This window comes from Rhinichthys klamathensis, unplaced genomic scaffold (genome assembly GCF_029890125.1).
Source record: "Rhinichthys klamathensis goyatoka isolate OS25496 unplaced genomic scaffold, OSU_Roscu_1.1 h1tg000020l_1, whole genome shotgun sequence".
Lineage (NCBI taxonomy): Eukaryota > Metazoa > Chordata > Actinopteri > Cypriniformes > Leuciscidae > Rhinichthys > Rhinichthys klamathensis.
Genome location: NW_026606571.1, coordinates 755,121 through 775,220, shown reverse-complemented (window position 1 = coordinate 775,220; position 20,100 = coordinate 755,121). Strand labels below are relative to the sequence as shown.

General features: G+C 36.8%; 2 protein-coding genes across 2 annotated transcripts; both read left to right on the top strand.

Annotated features, from left to right (window-relative positions):
• Window positions 1-1,798: 1,798 nt before the first annotated feature.
• troap (trophinin associated protein) lies at window positions 1,799-9,586 on the top strand. Its single transcript, XM_056238824.1, has 15 exons — window positions 1,799-1,872; window positions 2,600-2,819; window positions 3,244-3,766; window positions 3,899-4,029; window positions 4,225-4,273; window positions 4,453-4,592; window positions 4,705-4,768; window positions 5,818-5,948; window positions 6,030-6,093; window positions 7,382-7,449; window positions 7,534-7,632; window positions 7,724-7,831; window positions 7,929-8,238; window positions 8,906-9,081; window positions 9,181-9,586. The coding sequence occupies exons 1-15, from the start codon at window positions 1,817-1,819 to the stop codon at window positions 9,253-9,255; spliced, it is 2,214 nt and encodes a 737-aa protein (XP_056094799.1). The 5' UTR covers window positions 1,799-1,816; the 3' UTR covers window positions 9,256-9,586.
• A 492-nt stretch (window positions 9,587-10,078) lies between these two features.
• On the top strand, window positions 10,079-19,857 carry pfkma (phosphofructokinase, muscle a). The gene is made up of 22 exons (XM_056238811.1): window positions 10,079-10,245; window positions 11,030-11,103; window positions 11,200-11,277; window positions 11,531-11,720; window positions 11,872-12,037; window positions 12,138-12,182; window positions 12,371-12,479; window positions 13,916-14,011; window positions 14,129-14,221; window positions 14,329-14,454; window positions 14,785-14,849; window positions 14,959-15,022; window positions 15,106-15,252; window positions 15,843-15,913; window positions 16,003-16,090; window positions 16,353-16,505; window positions 17,550-17,714; window positions 17,819-17,880; window positions 18,074-18,185; window positions 18,287-18,386; window positions 19,304-19,409; window positions 19,500-19,857. The coding sequence occupies exons 1-22, from the start codon at window positions 10,155-10,157 to the stop codon at window positions 19,651-19,653; spliced, it is 2,355 nt and encodes a 784-aa protein (XP_056094786.1). The 5' UTR covers window positions 10,079-10,154; the 3' UTR covers window positions 19,654-19,857.
• Window positions 19,858-20,100: the final 243 nt, after the last annotated feature.

The window sequence follows — 20,100 nt, the reverse complement described above, 5'->3', positions numbered from 1 at the left end:
GTCAGTTTTATTTGTATAGACTAATTATGCTGTTATTTTTCATTGATGCTTATGATATTAGCAATGTGATAAAGTTAATGTATTCTATTGCTATGTCAATGTTATTGTTTATTTTATTTTTTCCCCCACTTATCAATAATATTAATTGTGTTGTCAATATACTTTAGTTTTGCTTTTTTTATATATATATAAATACTATTTGTTTTTATTTGTTAAATATAACATTTTCTTGTAATTTTAATGTAATGGCAACAATACTTTTTACGTCTTCTCCCTTCACCATTATGTCCAAAATCAGCACCAAAAATATTGATAAATCAATGGGCCAGTGTAAATATTATTTTACTGTATTTTTTTTTTCCTGAAAATGTCACAGATCTTCACCCTGCCGAACTGTCACTATGCCATCCGAATGTGATTAGAAACTTGTTTTAAAGTGGTTTGTAGAAATTAGTATTGAACATGAAATAACAGAAGACAGTTGTTAGAATATTCTGTTTAAAATTTTTTAGAAATGGTTTTCAGATGATTCTGAAATTTAAAAGGATATTTCTGGAATATTTTGAGTTTTTTGTACATTTGTTTGATTTGACTACTACTTCACATCATCTCTAAATGTACACTCATATTTTACTAAACATTTGTGCCTTCAGTAATGTCCCAAACATAGCAACCTCTCTTACTGAAACTTCTACTGAGACACTATTCAGGATCTCTAGAAATTGACAGTGGAAAAACAGGAAAGATGTGAAGCAAGCTGCGCAACAAAGAAATTGTTCAAAAATCTCAAAATATAAGAGGACTGGCTTTTAAAGATGTTTTTTATTAAAACACATTTAATTAAGTTATTATCTTCTTTATCGTCTTGAGTTAATTGTGTGGATTTTAGGATTAAGTTATCCTTTAACCTTTTTCTTGTATGTTGAAGTTTATTTTGAACAATTAATGTTGATCATACAGTTCCTCTCAGGGTTTATTTTGTATCTAATATCATTTTGATAGAGCAACAGTAGTGTTAGGAGTAAACATTCAGGACCACTTAAAAACCAAGTCAAATTTCAACCCATTTAATATTTATAATTGGACGTTGTCTTTTGCTATTGTCACCACCTTTGGTTTTTGAAACGGCTTGAGCAGTTTTTTCCAAATGACCTCTATTAAAAGTATTTTTAAAAAACTGTTTGCATTTTTTTTTTCTTTATAAGCCTATTTTCATCTACAAGTCTCTAACGCGCTTAGTGGGTCAACTCAGCATTTGCCCGCTTCTTTGTCTTTTTCAATGGTCTATATTTCTATTGTGTGCCAGACGTTAAAAATAATGAACCCATAAACGGGAGTCACGTGATTTAAAGCCGCATCTCTGTTGCCATAGTGGTGTCAATGGCGGTCAGCTATTGGCTGATGGCACGTCTCCATCAGCCAGTCAAAATGCGCGCTTTTTACAAACTACTCCGGAAGTCAACACGCTTACTGAGCATTCTGAGCATTTTCCCTGTGCCAGTGAGGAGTGCCTTGATGTGGAAAGTCCTGTAGTTTGAAAACAACATAAAAGAAGCTGCAGTGTTTAGATATTGCTTAAGTTAATTTCCTGGTACGCATGTGAGTGTTAGTAAAATGATATGCTTACCGATTTATTCACATGAATACATAACAACTCGGTACGAAGAGCATAGTACTTTGATGTTTTCTGATGTTGTAGGCTACATTGCTATAGTGTTATTTATGATTGAGCGAACACCTCTTCGTTAAGGAACATTTTTTATTCTTATTATTAATCTCAAGATCCGTCTTGTTACAGGCACTGCATCCTGTCGAGATGGCGTCCTCTAACCCTCTGCGACCCCACAACAGAAGTCAGCAGGATCAACCAGGGTAAGTGAGCTGATCATTCACAGTAACGTTATATTTATATCAGCTTTCTCCCCCTCAAGAACCAGTGCATTTAAATGTCACTTCCTTAATTGATTATTTGACCGAACATTTCAGAATAACATAATTTTTTTAATGCTAGTTTTTGTAAAAAAAAAAAAATTTGTTTAACAGCTTTAAATGTATGTCTTTAATCCATTTAGCAATTAATTTTGTAATTATATGGGTGGCTCTTTCTACACTTGTCAAGAAATGTCCATGGCAAGTAGTGTTATTTTAGTATCTTTGAGATTCCATTCCATTAAAGTTTTTATTTATATTCTGAATTTTTATATTATGTTTTCACTTTAATCTTAGTTAAGGTTTTAGTAATTTTGTTGTTTTATGTCTATTCTTTAAATTTATTACATTTTATTTCAGTTTTAGTTATTTTAGTACATAAAGTTAATCTAAATGCGAAAAATAATAAATCATATTTGACCGATTTTGCGTTGTAATTATTTTCAGGACAATTAAGCCCTCAATTCTCATTACTATAATGGTTCTTGTACTGTCTTTATCATTTATTTTATTTTAATAATTTTTCATTTTTGGGAATTATATTTGTAAATTCAAACCAATAATAATTCAATTACTGAACGAAACATTAAATTATCAAAACTGAATAAACTTTTATTTTACTGTGATGCTGTTTTATTAATACCTGATCCATTATATTCAATGCAATTAGGACCTTGATGAATCAGGATTTGAAGACTAAGCTCAGTGCGTCCTCCTTTAAAAGAGGATCTGAGAATCTTGACCCCAATGCTTCTGCTGAAACTGGAAAAGGAGTCAATAAACTGAAAGCTGTCAGCAGGCTTCCAGTCCTCGCCAAATCTCTGCAACCAGCCCTAAGTGAGCTCTCCCAAAATCCCAGTCTCAACAGATGGGAACAGAGGCCTCTTATGGTAAGGACAAGCATTTCTGGTCATTACACAAATCTGAAATAAATTACAATGTCTACCAAGCAATTTTAAAGGAATAATTTACCTGAAAATTATTCCTTTCGGACATAAAAATCGGACATAATTATACATAATTATTTATGTATTTATTACTATTTTAAATTACAAAATATTATTAAATAAGTTTTTGCTTTTTATTAGTTTATATTTATATATTTATATATGGCTTTATTTTAGTTTAGTTTTAGTAATTTTAGTACTTCTAATTATTTATTTCAGTTGAAAGTTTTGTTTATATTTTTCATCTCATAGTATATTTGATCTTATTTCAGCTTTATTTTAATTACCGGAAACTTTTTTTTATCGTTTTAGTTTATCAATAACAACACTGCTACATGCATAATGATTACTTTTTTTTTGTCCCTAGGGTAAAGTGCAGAAAAAAAGGGCCTGCACCAAACCCATTCCTTTCAATCTGTCCCAGTCACGCTCACGCGGTCAGAGAAACACAGACATTCCTCAAGAAAAAGCGCCCCTGACGCATTCTGCCCGACTAACACCTGTGGCAAAAGTGAGGAACTTAAATCCAAGTGCCAAAACTGAAACTCAGAGCCATAAGGCTACTACACCAGGTGTCCTCAGGGCTCCAGCAAACAAGTCACAGCGATTGCAGCCTGGTAGTCATGTAGAATATGTTGCATTAAATAAAAACTCCACTGATGTTCACCCACCTTCACAAGAATCCAGATGCTGCAGTCACACTGATTTAAGTTCACGTTTAGGTAGCATCACTCTTGTACAATCTAAGCTTCCTGAAGACTTAGGTTGGAGTCATTTATGTAAAACTTCACTTGTTAAAGTAGATGTTAATTCTGATAATCAAGCACCAAAGGACAAGTACTGTTTCCAAACTGTCCCTTCAACTACACAAAGCCATGTAAGCACTAAAGGTGAGTGGCATACTATCAGATCTTTTCTCGTTGTCAATCAATTCAATGTTCAAATTGTCTTAAGTGTTCATGGTTCTTTGTTGAGTTTATTCATTAGTTGTTTATCATTGATGTATGTGCATGTGAGTACAGGATCATCATCAAATCTTCCATCAGCTGTACGCAATGTCCTTCCATGTGAGGGATCGAGTGCTGTTGGAGCACAATGCATGATGCTGCGTTTATCTACCTGCCCCCCTGGACTGGGAACCTCCAATCATGTGGTTAGAAATTGTAGAAAAGCCCCGCAATGAAACCAAATTGTTTGCTGACCCTTCATAATGATCATGCCAGTTGTATTTTCAGTCTAGTATGATGATGTAATGTTAATTTTTTGCTCCAGATAGCATTATGTTGATTTGTATATGTGTCTGGATAGTTGGTACTCATGGTTTTTTTTTTTGTTTGTTTTTTTTAAGCCTCAAAGAGTTGTGAAGAAGAGTCACCATGGTGTTGATGGCACCGCAGGTTAGTTCACCTTAAAGACTTTTGCCCCTGGTTTCACAGACAAGGCTTAAGCCTAGTCCCAGACTAAAATCCAAGGCCTAATTCTGACTTAATCTATTCTGAACCCTGTTTGTGAAACCAGGCCCTACTTTTCTCACTGTCCATAGAGGGTGAGCTTTTTATTTTCCTTTCATTTCAAGACAAAGCTGGGCCGTTTTCCCCTGACCCATCGGCACTACGTAGTATTCTACAGAGTGATGGAATGAGACTGGAGGAGCATGTTGGAGCAACACCCAGAGTATCAGTCTGTCCCACTGGCAGAGGAACTTCTATTTATTCAGTGAGTCCAGTCCAGTGTAATGTCATTCACACAGTGATTATGATATTTTACTTCTAAATGGTCCATTTAGGCAGAATATGTTGTGAAATAGACATGACCATGTCCACTTTAGGCTCAAAGAGTACCTGTCAAAAAGACTCAAAAAGAAGCTCCAGCGGAGGCCAAAAGCACTACAGGTATGTATTTTTGTTCATCATAGTGATCTTAGCAGGACTTTTTCGTCTTATACACTAGCATTCAAAATTTTGGCGTCAGCATTTTTACAAGGTTATTGAAGTCTCATGCTCATCAAGGCTGCAGTTATTTGATCGAATACAGTGATACGGTAAAACGGTAATGTTATGAAATGTTACAAATAAATTAATTGTAATGTCATTTATTCCTGTAATGGCAAAGCTGTATTTTCAGCATCATTACTCCAGTCTTCAGTGTCACATGAAAGATCCTTCAAAAATCATTCTAATGTGCTGCACATATTTCTTATCAATGTTAAATATGTTTGTGCTGCTCAAAATAGTTTTTTATAGATATTCATTCTTTTCTTTGATCGAAATATCAGCATTTATTTAGAAATCTTTTGTAACATTATAAATGTCTTTACTGTCACTTTTGATCAATTATTTCACTCCAGAATTAAAATTTCCTAATAATTTACTCACCCCCCATGTCATCCAAGATGTTCATCATGTCTTTCTTTCTTCAGTCAAAAAGAAATTAAGGTTTTTGAGGAAAACTTTCCAGGAGTGTTTCAATGCAGCTTTAAAGGGCTCTACACGATCCTGTCGAGGAAAAAGGGTCTTATCTAGCGAAACAAATGGTTATTTAAAAAAAAAAAAAAAATTATATACTTTAACCACAAATGCTTGTCTTGCACTAGCTTTGGATGCGCGTCCATGACTGCACGCATTACATAATCACATTGGAAAGGTCACGCGTTACATAGGCGGGAAAAACTCCAACTTCAAAATCGTCCGACATCGTTGTTTTCCTTTTTGTTGTAAATGGCGTTTGACTTAGTCTTTGCACATTCGCTTTGTAAACACTGTGTTGATTTTCTCTCTCTCTCTCTCTCTCTCTCTCTCTCTCTCTCTCTCTCTCTCTCTCTCTCTCTCTCTCTCTCTCTCTCTCTCTTATATATATATATATAAATCTTAACCCCAAATGTTTGTACTGTGTATTCTGTTATATAAATATTACAGAACTTTGATGTCATGTGATCCTTTAGGAAGTGCTGTGTCCTTCTCCCCTGACCCTGCAGCCCTGTGCAGTATTCTACTGAATGAAGGTGTGAGGGCTGTTGGAGCAACACCCAGGGTTTCAACCTGTCCCACTGGCAGAGGAACCTCCATTTATTCTGTGAGTCTGTTCAGAGTGATTCAACTTTCAGTTTTGTGCTAAAACTTAGCATTTTTACTAATGGAACTTTATTTATCTCAGGCCCAGAGAGTCCCAGTGAAGAAGAATAAACCAGAAGCCACAGCGACAGCAGCAGCATCTCAGTGTAAGTTTCACTAGCTATGTTTCCGTCCACCTTTTTTCATGCTCATTTTGGGGAATTGCATTAAAAAAGCTGGACGGAAATGCCAAGATGTGTTTAAACTACAATGGAAGCACATTTTCTGAATAAATCCCTTGATGTGCAGCAAAAAAAATCACATGACTTTGCCTCAACAGTGGATGTGATTAGATAACTGCACTTCAAATGTCATTCCACAGCACCTCAAATGTTGGTTTGATCATTCTGAAATGCCTGAGCCAAAGTCTGTCATCAAAATTATTTGGATTAATTCTCTCCCAAAAGGGTCTCACGTGATTACATCCGATCGCAAGATAACATGACTGCGTTTATTGTGTTTTGTCTGTGCGCTCTGAGACAGAAGTCATTTATGATGTAGGATAAAAGAGCCAGTGGCTTCCCCGATTGCAGCAACTTACATTTTTATTGCAGATATTTTGTGCCAATTTTCCAGGAAGTGACTATTTATTTTCTCTCAAACGCGTGGAATGGAGACTCTACTTGATTCGGAATTTTTTTATGTGATATTTCAATTTTGCGCATAAGTAAGATTCGCAACTTTGGATGGAAACAAAAGCCGCGTTTCCACCGCAATTACCAGGAACTATTTGTCCCAGGAACTTTTTTCATAGGAACTTTTTTTGCCCCAGAACGGTTGCTCACTGCGTTTACACCGTGGACTAAAGTACCGGGAAGATTAGTCTGGTGACATTGAACTGCGTGCGACTGCTCCTCCCAGTCTGCGCGTACTTGTTTTGAGTTTTAAGTATTGAGGAGATTCAAGCTGTGCTGTTTTTGTGTGCGATCTATTGGTTTACTAACGAGGTAATTAACAAAACGGCAGAAAGAGACGAACACTAATACCAAAGCGTATTCATTTCAGAAAGCTGTAATGCTAGATAGACAACGTTTGTTATCAGCTATAGCGGACATGACCGTGAGATGGATGGGACGAACGCGCGCCATCCGGCAGAGAGAACAAGGTAAAAGAACCAATCAGCATGTTCAGCGCACAAGTCCCACCCCGAAAGTTCCTGAACTCTGAAAAAGTACTACCTCGCCAGCAGGGACTTTCTGGGGGGGAAATTTTTACCCGGAACTTCATTTAGACCCTGGTTCCTGCGGTGTAAACACACGGAGTACCACCCCAAAGTTCCTAGTTCCTGGGGAAAGTTCCTGCGGTGGAAACGCGGCTATAGCTAATCTCCAGTGTTCCTTCTCCTTCAACATCATGCTTTCATCCCTATGTCACTGTTTCTCTGTTGTGATGCAGGTGCAAATAGAACACCAGTGATGAAATGGACACCGCAGCGGGTTGCAAACACCAAACCACAGTCAATGGTGAGTGTTCTCTTGTCTTGGTTTGTATTTTTTGTTTTTAAACTATTTGTATCCCAGGCTTATGTTTACTGTTTCTATTTACAGAGGAAGCTCTGTACCGGCCAAAAGATGTCCAGTTTAAGGGGCTCTCCGGGTTTGCGTGGAGCCCACGACCCCAGCACTGGACTCTTGATGTGCCATGAGGTAAAACAAGCCCATGATGCAAAACCTTTGTCGTTTACTTGATCTTCATGATAGAATGGCAGGTTAACACTGATTGTTGCTTGTGTTGTAGGGGGAGGATGTTGTTCAGAGGTTATTTGAGGACCAAGAGCAGACCGACGATGACCGGATTGACCAAGATGAGGTTACTTCGCAACAATTGCTGAAAAGTCACCAAACTGTATGATTGCTTTAACTGTAAAACGTTAATTAATGCATCACTGGTCAGTCTTTTTGATGGTTTAAAAGTAATCTCACATTGTCTTTTCCTCATTCAGGCTGAAGCTCAGTCAAGAATGAAAGAAAATTCTGATTCAAACCATTGCCACACTGAGAACAGAGGCAAGAAAACAGCCCAGCCGTTCATACAAGCAGCACACAGAGGGTCAGTCATTGTTTTCTCATCAAGCCAAAGACTTGGACCAGACCGGTCTCAGGATACTCTGAAGACCACTGGAGCAGACGTCCCTTTGCAGCTCTGTGTAGACCGGCCAACATCCCAAAATGCACTACCACTGCTATCAGACCAAAGAAATGGATCACAGATCAATCCTAGCTTAGACCTGGCTAAACAAAGCCAATCAAAAGGTAACCATGCCATCTAAAGTGAAACTAAAATCAACCTTTTTGTCTCTTTTATTCCACAAAGTGGTGTAAATGACTAGCCTGGGAAAACCCAGACAACTTCCGGCAAATTTAGATTTGCTCTGAAAGTTAGTCTGGCAAAGAGCTCATTCAAGCCCATTTCCAATCCGTCGAAATCGAGGCACCAATCAGAAACGTTGGGGCGGGCTTTACACTATGACGACAGCGCTGGGATTTTGAAGCAGATTTTGTAGCCTACATTACAAAGATGGATGCCGCCGTCGAACATCACTCGTTTGAATCAGCTATCGCGTCTGTTTTAAGCGATTTGAACGTTTCCTTTTTGTTAAAAACCGAGCAAAGAACAACACTCAGAGATGTTTCTCCGCCGCTCTGCATACGTCATCTCCTTCATCGCTCTGATTGGGTTTAGGTCTGTTGGTGACGCCCCTCTGGAAATGATTTGTCTGTGACCCTTTGCCAGACCACAACTCAGTTACAACTGAGAATGGTCTGGTTTTAACCAGGCTAGTAAATGACCATATCGGTCCAATGTTGTAATTAATGATGCTTAAGCAGACATCCTGAAGACATACCCTGCGTTTGTAGTAGTGTGTACTGCATTAAATGTGTCCTGATATGTTGGTAATGTGTATCCATCTGTCTGTAGCTCCTACCGTCACACACTCTACCGCTGTGTCTGCTCTGCGGCGGCGTCATACGCCTCTGGAGGAGATGATTCTGGATGAGGAATGTGCTACGTACACCTCTCGCCTGCTGTCCTGCCCGCTGCAGCCCCGCTGTGGCAACCCGGTGGCCACCACACTTCTGTTTAAAGACTGTACTGTGAGTGATTGGTCTGTTCTGAATTGTGCACAACAAACTAAGCTGGTTGTCAAGTTGAATAGCTGTTGATGCATCTTGTTATTTCTGTCCTCTCTTCAGAGTTTTTTACCCATTGGCCTGTCCTCACCAGTACATTTGAATCCAGTCCCTTCTGGTTCCTCAATCAGAGCATAAAGGCAGATGTCCCACAGCATATTTCTTGAGTAGGTCTGTGTAAAGTTATGTAATACTGTCTGAAACAGTATTTCTAGTTGCACTTTTGAAATGGCATGTTGTCATACAGTTAGATGTAACTGGATACAGATTCCACAAGCAGCAAAGTCTTGGACAGATACAATGTTTGATGGGATTTACTGTTGACAGCATGACTGAACTCTTTGTATACTGAACACTTTCATAATTTTTACACTGAACTTGTCACTGACTAGAAACACTATGTGCTTTCAGCTTGTCTCTTGTGTAAAGTGTATAATAAATCTATATATAAACACAAAGGCTTACATTACGTTTTTTCGATTTGTTCAATCATTCGTTTTTTTCCTGAATTGATTATATGATTTTATATATATCTATATATACTGTATGTGTGTATAATATGAGTGCTTTTTTTTGTTTGTAATATTGTAATAAAACGTTGAAGTATATGACTCCAATTAGGATATTATTTTGTGAAAGATCTAAATTATGTAATTTCTTTTACATTAAATTATTTAAAGTCTTGGTTTTTATTCAAAAAGTAATAAACTATTATAAATAAATACTCAAATAAAACCACATTAAGACTATGTAACATTGAGACATGGTAAACTTGATAATAAAAAAAACTTTTATTTATTGAGCATGTAACCTTTGCTTTGTAATTCAAGTTGATACTTGATATTTAGCTGAATCAGGGGGTGTGTGAGTGTGGTGTTTGTGAAATGAAATCCAGGGGGTGGGCACAACTTACTGGAACACTGTCCTATAAAACCCTTCCTTCTGGAGCCCATTGCTTTGAGAGACGGTGGTAGCACGTCTTTCATTTGCCTCCTTTTCCAATTCCCTTTGCCACCAATTTCTGGAATTCCTGAACCATGTCAAACATAAACACAGCTGGGGTGAACCAGACAAACATGGGGGTCGGACGGTCCATTGCTGTACTGACGTCAGGGGGTGATGCCCAGGGTAAGTAATGATCTGCCTCTTAGATTTTTTGATAGTTCATATGGTGGTTTCCAAGAGGGTGGTAAAAAACATTCCTGTGTGGATAATTAGATCACAATACTTTGTGCAATTTTTGGACTATGCTTGTAGTGCAAAAGAGGTTTTCCCCCCCTCTGATCAGATATGATAAAGTTATAACAATTTTTATAGACATTTTCTATACATATATAATCTATGGCGAGGAATTGAATATAACAAGAATTGGTCTGAATTTAATAGATATGCCACAAAAAATAATTTACAATTAAAAGAGTTAAGTACATGTTCTGAAGCAGAACAAAAGCACAAAATGTACTAACAAAAATAAATCTTCCGTAGTCTTTTGATTTGCTCAAGTCTGGTCCATTAATGTCTTGTAGCCTTTAGCTTTAGCCTGTAGCTCTTGTACCCTGTCTACCTATTTCCATAATTGAAGGCTAAATTTATCTCCAGTGACCTTCTTCTGAAATGACATGAGGTTATGGAGAGTAGCAGGCTTTTCCACAGCTGCTCACTGTTGAAACTAGAGACACTGAGTGAGGTTTTTATTTTTTTACACAACACAATCTAAAACACCTTGAGCTTTACTTTTGGGTTCACACAATTAAGTTATCTCGGACACTCGCATAATTCCTCAACCTGTGGAATGAAATGTCGTGAGGTATCTCTCTTTACTTTTCCTGTAGCCATGTGTAGCTTCTTGTATCTCTACAGTTAAAGATATGATTATGATATGAGAACAAAATAGAGGTTTTGTCTATTGCAGGGATGAATGCAGCCGTGAGGGCCACTGTCAGGGTTGGTCTTTACACTGGAGCCAAAGTCTTCTTTGTCCATGAGGTATATTGAACTTTATAAGAATAAAAACAAACGTATAGATGCAAATCATATCAGTTAACAATGTTGTTACATTTCATGTCTGTTCACTGTTTGTAGGGCTATCAGGGATTGGTTGACGGAGGGGATCACATCCGTCCCGCTACATGGGAGAGTGTGTCCATGATGCTACAGCTGGTGAGCCTGTACTTTCAGATGACATTAAATTTATTATTCCTATACTAGGATTTTAAGTTCAATTTTAAAACAAGACAACACTACTCATTTGCTAAATGAAAAAGTTATGCTGAAAGAATATATACTCATTAAAGATGACACTGGTGTTGGTCATTGATGGTGATAACATAACATCCAAATTGAGTTTTTCTTTCATTTGCACTATTCTTTATGTAGTGTCCTGATTGTCTGAATTCTTTCTGTGTGTCTGAAGGGTGGCACAGTCATTGGCAGTGCCCGCTGTATGGATTTCCAGACTAGGGATGGGCGTTTGAAGGCTGCCTGCAATCTCGTCAAGCTGGGCATCACTAACCTCTGTGTAATTGGTGGCGATGGCAGTTTGACCGGTGCCAACATATTTCGTACTGAGTGGAATGACTTGCTGAAAGATCTAATCAGCAAAGGTAAAGAGCCATCTGTGCTGAAGGTACTATTGAAACAATTTATTGAAACACATTAAATCGTGTAAACATAGCCTGCTGTGTACATTTGTTTTATTGCTTGAAGGCTGGAATCCCTAATTCTGATTAAACTGAATTGTCCCTCTGCACACAGGTAAGATCACCAAGGAAGAGGCCAAGGCTTCATCTCATCTGAATATTGTGGGTATGGTCGGCTCTATCGACAATGACTTCTGCGGAACGGACATGACCATCGGCACAGACTCTGCCCTACATCGCATCATTGAGGTGGTGGACAGTATCACCACAACAGCACAAAGGTCACAAATATGTGTAATTGATCAAATATCAGCAATCACTGTTTTTTTGTTCAGACATTTGTTGCTAAATTTTGATTTTGAACTCTGCTCTCACCCACAGCCACCAACGTGCTTTCATCCTGGAGGTCATGGGAAGACACTGTGGGTAAGAGTGTGCTTGTGTATGTGTGTTTGCTTATACACTGAAGTCAGCTTATGTGCGCAGCAGAACTGGAGTCAAGAACAGACCCTCTAAGATCCAAACCCAGAGCAAAACCAGACCCCCTTACACCCAGATCAAATGGTTTAGATGCTGGAATCTCACATTTAATTGTGTGTGTGTGTGTGTTTCAGTTACCTGGCTCTAGTTGCTGCTCTTGCATGTGGTGCTGACTGGGTGTTTATTCCTGAGATGCCCCCAGATGACGGGTGGGAGGAGCACTTGTGCAGACGACTGACTGAGGTACAAAGCAATAGACAACACACACACACACACAAAAATGATATAATTGTTAGTCACTAGTTCAACATCCTTGACATATTTAACCATTTGGTATTGGTTAGACTACTTTTGGTATTGCTTTTCCATTACCAGTACCAGCTCGACTCGGCTCGCTTTTCGCTCCGTTTTCCATTGCAGAAAGTACCGCCACAAATAGTACCCGGTCGTCATAGCGACGCATTTCGTTCCCCCATCAAGCTCTCGCCGGATCCTCTCTTCGGCAACCAAACAAAGGAATGTCTGCACCTCCTCGTTTGACCACGGCGTATTCTTCCGAGTTGCCATAATAATAGTAGTAAGTTTATTAACTATCTCTGGCCAAACTATTTAGAAATGGCGGGGTTATTCTGGATACTCCATCTGGCGCGTGCAATGATGACGCAGATTCTCTGTGACCAATCAGCAGTCGGCATTGTTTTCACGTCACATTTTAGTATCGGCTTAGCTCGCCTCAGCTCGCTTAGAACCTCGCCGGAGGTGGTACGAAAAAAAGTACCCGAAAGCAGGTACAGGTACAACTTTTACACAGTGGAAAACCAAACAAAGGCGAGTCGAGTCGAGTCGAGCCGAGCCGAGCCGAGGCGAGCTGGTACTGTGTAGTGGAAAAGCGCCATTAATGTTTTTGAAAAAAGTCTGATAAGCTCACCAACGCTGCATTTATTTGATCATAAAAACTGTAATATTGTGAAATATTATTACAATTTAAAAGAACTCTTTTCTATTTTAAAACATTTTAAATGTCATTTATCCCTGTGATGTCAAAGCTGAATTTTCAGCATCATTACTCCAGTCTTCAGTGTCACATGATCCTTCAGAAATCATTCTGATATGCTGATTTGGTGCTCAAGAAAAAATTGTTATTATTGTCAATGTTAAAAACAGTTGCTGCTTAATATTTTGTGGAAACTGTAATATTTTTTTCAGGATTATTTGATGACTAGAAAGTTTATATTTGAAATAGTTTTTTAAAATTATTATTATTATTTAAATGTCTTTACTGCCACGTTTGATAAATTTAATGCTTCCTTACTGAATAAAATTATTCATTTGTTTAAAAGAAATTGTACTGACCCTGAACCTTTGAACGGTATAGTGTAAATCTACTGGAAAAGCAGAACTGAAAAAGTTTTAATTTAACTGTATTATTTGTATCTATTGGAAATTGTTTTTTTTATGTTTTAAGCCTAAATCTAACTAAATGTTGTAAGGTTTGTGGTTAAATCAAGATAAAAAAAACAAGTTTTTTTTCCTGTAGGGCATTAAAAATAGTTTAATTTTCTTACAATATCTATTATTATCTTGTTACATAAAACACAGTACTGATAATAATCAAAGACTTTATATACAGACTTAAGAGGACTGTGCATTGATTCATAATTGTATCTCTCCTCAAACAGACCAGAAATGCAGGTTCTCGTCTAAATGTGATCATTGTGGCTGAGGGAGCGATCAATAAAAAAGGGGAGCCAATCACCTGTGACCAGCTGAAAGATGTAACTTAACTCCTTAACTTACTATACTACAAATGCTCTTGAAAGAGATGCTCTAGCATAGTGATGTAACTGCTGTCTATAAGTGCACTTTGATTATGTTTTTCTGTTCTCATTCAGCTGGTGACAAAGAGGCTGGGCTTTGATACTCGTGCCACTATCCTTGGACATGTGCAGAGAGGTGGCACCCCCTCAGCTTTTGACAGGGTGCTAGTGAGTCCCTCCCTCTTCACTCCTTCACATTTTCTCAATTTTCCCTTTGTATATTCCACCCTTTTTTATTTCATATGAGTTTAATGCGCATGTTTGTTGTATATCAGGGCAGTAGGATGGGTGTGGAGGCTGTAATGGCTCTGCTAGAAGCCACTCCAGAAACTCCTGCCTGTGTGGTCAGTCTCTCTGGAAACCAGGCTGTCAGACTCCCCCTGATGGAGTGTGTGCAAGTGGTGTGTAAACGCATACATTTTTTAAAATACATATAATAATTTCATGACTTTCTACTTGAAATTAGGTCAAATTTCTAAAAAAAATTAATTAGTCAATTTTTTCTAGTGATGTTTACGAACTGTTTAATTCGTGCAAATGAATTAAAATTTAAAATGAATTAAAAAAAAAATGAATGCATTAAAACTAAATCCATAAAATGATCCCATGATGGAAACCCCTAAAAAGGTTCTATATCTGAAGCACCTGACAGAACCCTTTTAAGGTTCTATATAAAACCTTTTCTTCTAAGAGTGTATAGATTTTTTATTTTTTATTTTTTTTAAATATAGACCAAGGATGTCACTGTTGCAATGAAAGAGGGTCGATTTGACGATGCTGTAAAACTCAGGGGAAGGTATGTTCAGAAATGTCTCTTTTGCTCTCTGTTTTATTATTATTAATAATAGTAGTAGTAGTAGCATTGTAAACTTGTATTGTATTAGTATTCAGTGATTGGTTTGCAGGAGTTTTGAGAATAACTGGAACACATATAAACTCTTAGCTCATGTGCGCCCCCCGGAGACAAAGGTGAGGAGATTCATTCATTTATTCTCATTTCTTATCTTTTTATTCTCATTTTCAATCATGTGTTTCTTCTTTCTGTTCGCCAGGGTAGCATTAATGTGGCTATTTTAAACGTGGGTGCTCCCTGCGCTGGCATGAATGCAGCAGTACGTGCAGCCGTCAGGATCGGACTCATCCAGGGTCACAACATGCTGGCGGTTCATGATGGCTTTGAGGGTCTGGCTCAGGAAAAGGTAAGCAACATCAACCAATCGAGCAGTGTTTCAAAGTTTGGGATTGGTAAAAAAATTTTTTTTTTAAATGTCTTCTGACCAAGGCTGCTTAATTGATCAAATATACCGTGCAAACTATATATGATAGTATAACAATATATAAGATAATATAACAATATTACAATAAAACAACTGTTTTCTATTTTAATTTATTTAAAAACTGTAATTTATTCCTGTGATGTCAAAGCTAAATATTCAGCAGCATTACTCCAGTGTCTCATGATTCTTCAGAAATCATTCTAATATGCTGATTTGGTGCTCAATAAACATTTTTTATTATTATCAATGTTGAAAGTTGTGCCACATAATATTTTATGTGAAAACTGTGATACATTTTTTTAGGATACTTTTAGGAATAGAAAGTACAGTATGTGGAATAGAATAGTCTGTGTCTTGCCATTTTGAACAATTAAATGTGTCCTTGTTGAATAATTGTAGTGATTTCGTTTACTGTCCGGTAACTATGTTGTGGCACTTAATCCTGGAATCCATTGTAAGGGTTTTAAAAAGCCATTGTAGTGTTGTCATATTCTGTCTAACATAATGTTTAGATTGAGCCCATCACTTGGAACACCGTTGGAGACTGGACAGGGAAAGGTGGATCTGATTTGGGAACCAAAAGGTACTGATCACTTTAGATTATTTTTCACTTGACATCATTTACAGTTCTGCAATACTTGAAAGTATTTCAATATTTTTCTGTTAATCCAGAGTGTTACCTGGAAAGTACATGGAGGAAATCAGTTTGAATATTGCCAAGTACAATATTCACGCTCTGATCATCATTGGAGGTTTCGAGGCAAGTGACAAAATATGTCCATGTCCTATTCTGTCCACATTTTGTTCAGGCCACATTATAGGGTTAGGGTTAATGAAAATTCAGTTATTTATGTCAGTCCTAAGACTTTCGTTCAGCTTCGGACCACAAATGAAGATATATAAATTCCTCAGATATTGTTAAAAACTATCTTCATTTGTGTTCCGAAGATGAACGTCATAATGACAGAATTTTTGGGTGAACTATCCCTTTAAAACTGCAGTCTTCACATTCCCGTTTTCAGGCATTTTCGGGTGGACTAGAGATGGTTCAAGGCAGAGAGAAGTATGAAGAGCTGTGTATTCCCATGGTGATCATTCCTGCTACTGTATCTAACAATGTGCCTGGCTCAGACTTCAGCATCGGAGCCGACACCGCCCTTAACACCATTACCACGGTTAGAGATACAGCACACACACTGTCTACATTTTAGGGATGCACAGTATATATACCATACTGATTATCAGACAATATCTTAAATTCATTTGTTCATTTAAAAAATATATATTTAGTTATGTATTTATTTATTTCAATGTTTTGCTTTTACTTAAATGTAATCTTTAGCAAATCTCAAAATGAATATCTATTTTACATAAAGTACATTATAAGGCTGTGATGCCTGAATGGACTTGCATTTAAAATAACAGATTTTATGGCAAGACACTACAGGCAAAACCATTGGGTCTTTTTTGTGTGCACTGATCAATTTTGAGAATTTGGGCTATTTTGCTTCCATAACTTGTCTTCTTTCAGACTAGTGGAAAGAAAACACTCAAAATACACAATTAAGTGTTTATTTTACTAGACTATCTATTTGCGCCTTTATTTTCAATGACAAAACATTAAAGGTCGTTTTCTCAAAATGAGTTTTTTTCTCATGCACTTCAGTAGCACTTACATACAACAAACTTTACAGTTTGATTTCTATCTATAATCTGAAGGTTTTTACAGAGGGATTTGTTAATATATCATTCACCTGATATATTTGTAACATTGTATTCCTAGTGATGAAAATAGATATCCAAAATATCCTCTGTAAAAGCACTTAAATCTAATATGTCAACAAAATTAAACACATTTTTAACCTGGGTTTATCCAATGTTCAGATTTCAGTTCTGGACATTTATGCAAAATTATGCCTAATTTGCATATTTAACCAACATTTTAAGAAAACTTGTAAAACAATTGTCCTAATTTACTGTGATCAATCTACTAGGAAAACTATGGTGATATCTATTAGTTAAATATTTACCCTATTCACCTGAGGTGTCTTGCCTGAAGCGTTTTATCTTTAATTTATTTCAACAAAACGATCATTTATCGGCTATTGAACTTAACATGAAAAATAATTATCGGCTTATTAGTTTCAGCCAGAAGTGTAATACTGGTGCATCCCCAGTGTATGGTTATTCTGTAGTGTCCTCACATGGGGCCTCTGTAGACCTGTGACAGGATCAAGCAGTCGGCAGCAGGAACCAAGCGCCGTGTGTTCATCATCGAGACTATGGGAGGATACTGCGGCTACCTGGCCACCATGTCTGGTCTCTCTGCAGGTGCTGATGCTGCTTATATATATGAAGAGAAATTTGGCATTCGTGACTTGGAGGTAAACAAGCAACTCGGAACAAATAGCAAAGAAAATGGACTTAATCAAATCACTCAAACCGGAACTGTTCAGTTTGAATTTCTCCAAATAATTCATGTTTACAGAGAAATGTGGAACATCTTGTTGAGAAGATGAAGACCACTGTTAAGAGAGGCCTAATTCTCAGGTTTGTCATTCAGTATTCGTAATATGAAGACTGTTTTAGACCGTTTTAGTTTGTTTTTACCTTTGAGGTGAGATTTCTTAATGGAATAACTAAAAACAGCATCTCTAGCATGCATCGGTTACTTCAGCAAATAATAGTAGAACATGAATTGTCAAATTAAACCTTAAAATGAAACCTTCTACATGTCTTGTAGAAATGAAAACTGCAATTCCAATTACACCACTGATTTCATCTTCAACCTGTATTCAGAGGAGGGAAAGGGTGTTTTTGACTGCCGTAAGAATGTCCTCGGCCATATGCAGCAGGTTAGATGTGATAAGCCCTGTTTATTTTAATACGTATTAAGAATGCACATTTATTAGCAGTTGTTTTTAAGTATTTTGTCTCACATTCAATCTTTTTATAGGGTGGCACCCCAACACCTTTTGACAGAAACTTTGCTACCAAGATGGGTGCTAAGGCTGTTCTCTGGCTGACTGAGAAATTAAAGGATTGTTACAGACATGGTGAGAAAAAATGCAGTCTGATATTTCCTTATATTTGCTGTTGTCCGTGGCAAAGCTATAAATCAGTCTGCTGGAAACCACTGCTACATTCATGTTGCTTGTATCACATCGCTCTCTTGTTTCATAAAAATGCACCATTAATATTGTTGTAAAATTGTTGCAATTGTTGTTATTTTTGTTGATTTGGCCAATCTTTTTGTACAGTTGAATGGACTAATTTTTCTTAGCGGAAGATTTAATATAATATACACTATGACTCATAAGTAAAAAATAAAAATAAAAACTTTTATCAAGCAAGGATGCATTAAATTGTGACAGTAAAAAACATTTATAATGTTCAAATAAATGCTGTTCTTTGGAATTTTCTACTTATCAAAAAAAATATATACATACTTCATGGTTTCCTCAACTTTTCAGCAGCAGGACTGTTTTCAACTAATAATAAAAAGAAATGTTACTTGAGCAGCAAATCAGCATATTAGAATGATTCCTGAAGGATCATGTGGCAATGAAGACTGGAGTAATGATGCTGAATTCAGCTTTGCCATCACAGGAATAAATTACATTCTAACATCTATTATTAAAAAACAAACAAAACAATAATAATATTTCAAAATAGTACTGTTTTTGCTGTATTTTTGGTCAAATAAATGCAGCATTAGTGAGCATAGAATACTTCTTTCAAAAACATTTTAAAATCTTACTGATCGATTCTAAAATTATTTCTTCTCAAATCAATATTTCATGTCCACGTATGTATTTATTTGGTCAGAAGCCATGTTATAATGTTCAGTCAGTCAGTTGCAAAGTAATATTCATTTTTATTCAATTATTATTTATTATTTTGTGACAATGACCGGCTGGCTGTACATTATCCCTTTAAATAAAACATATTTCTGATTTGACTGTCTGTACAGGGCGAATCTTTGCTAACACCCCAGACTCTGCGTGCGTGTTGGGCATGAGGAAGAGAGGACATGTGTTACAGCCTCTGGCTGAATTGAAAGAACAGACAGATTTCGAGTAAGAATCTTCCTTTATCACATGCATTTAAATGCATATCATTCAGAAGTTTGTGACCCCACTAATTAATTTCTTATCTCTTTCGCTCAGACACCGTATTCCAAAGAGCCAGTGGTGGTTGAAGCTGAGGCCTATTATGAAGATCTTGGCCAAGTACGAGATTAGTCTGGACACCTCTGAACATGCTAGTATGGAGCACGTTATAAGCAAGAAGCCTCCAGTGCACATGACCCTCACAAAGTAATCATAAGCAAAAATGAGGACAGACAGATGTGACTGACTACACAGAGCATTTTAACAATCGTGTGAAATGACGGGTGATCATGAATGTATCTACTTCTAGAATTATTTGTTAACCTGTCTGTGTATTATTCTTTCATTTTGTTTGTATAGTATTTATGCTAATACTGTGTTGCAATATGCAAAATAAAATACTCTTATTATCAAATACCCTTGGTTTTCTTTTATATATATTTCTATATTTTAATTTAGGAAGGGATTTAAATGTCAATATACCAACAGCATGTAGTAACATGCATGTTTCTAGTCTAGTAAACCTTCAATGATTATACAAACAAACATGCAAACCAAAATTGTATTTTGTGTTATTTATAAATATGTATATAAGTATGAACAACTAAACCCATAACGTACTATTTCATCTGATACCAAAACTGTCTAAAGAATTATA

What these genes read in the sequence shown, in the direction of transcription:
- pfkma (XM_056238811.1), top strand. Translation starts at nt 10,155, where the DNA reads ATGTCAAACATAAACACAGCTGGGGTGAACCAGACAAACATGGGGGTC. An exon ending in TGTGCAGACGACTGACTGAG is followed by an intron (nt 12,480 to 13,915) that starts GTACAAAGCAAT and finishes CTCCTCAAACAG; the next exon opens with ACCAGAAATGCAGGTTCTCG. An exon ending in AGGGTCTGGCTCAGGAAAAG is followed by an intron (nt 15,253 to 15,842) that starts GTAAGCAACATC and finishes CATAATGTTTAG; the next exon opens with ATTGAGCCCATCACTTGGAA.
- troap (XM_056238824.1), top strand. Translation starts at nt 1,817, where the DNA reads ATGGCGTCCTCTAACCCTCTGCGACCCCACAACAGAAGTCAGCAGGAT. An exon ending in GGAGGCCAAAAGCACTACAG is followed by an intron (nt 4,769 to 5,817) that starts GTATGTATTTTT and finishes GTGATCCTTTAG; the next exon opens with GAAGTGCTGTGTCCTTCTCC. An exon ending in GAGGAACCTCCATTTATTCT is followed by an intron (nt 5,949 to 6,029) that starts GTGAGTCTGTTC and finishes TATTTATCTCAG; the next exon opens with GCCCAGAGAGTCCCAGTGAA.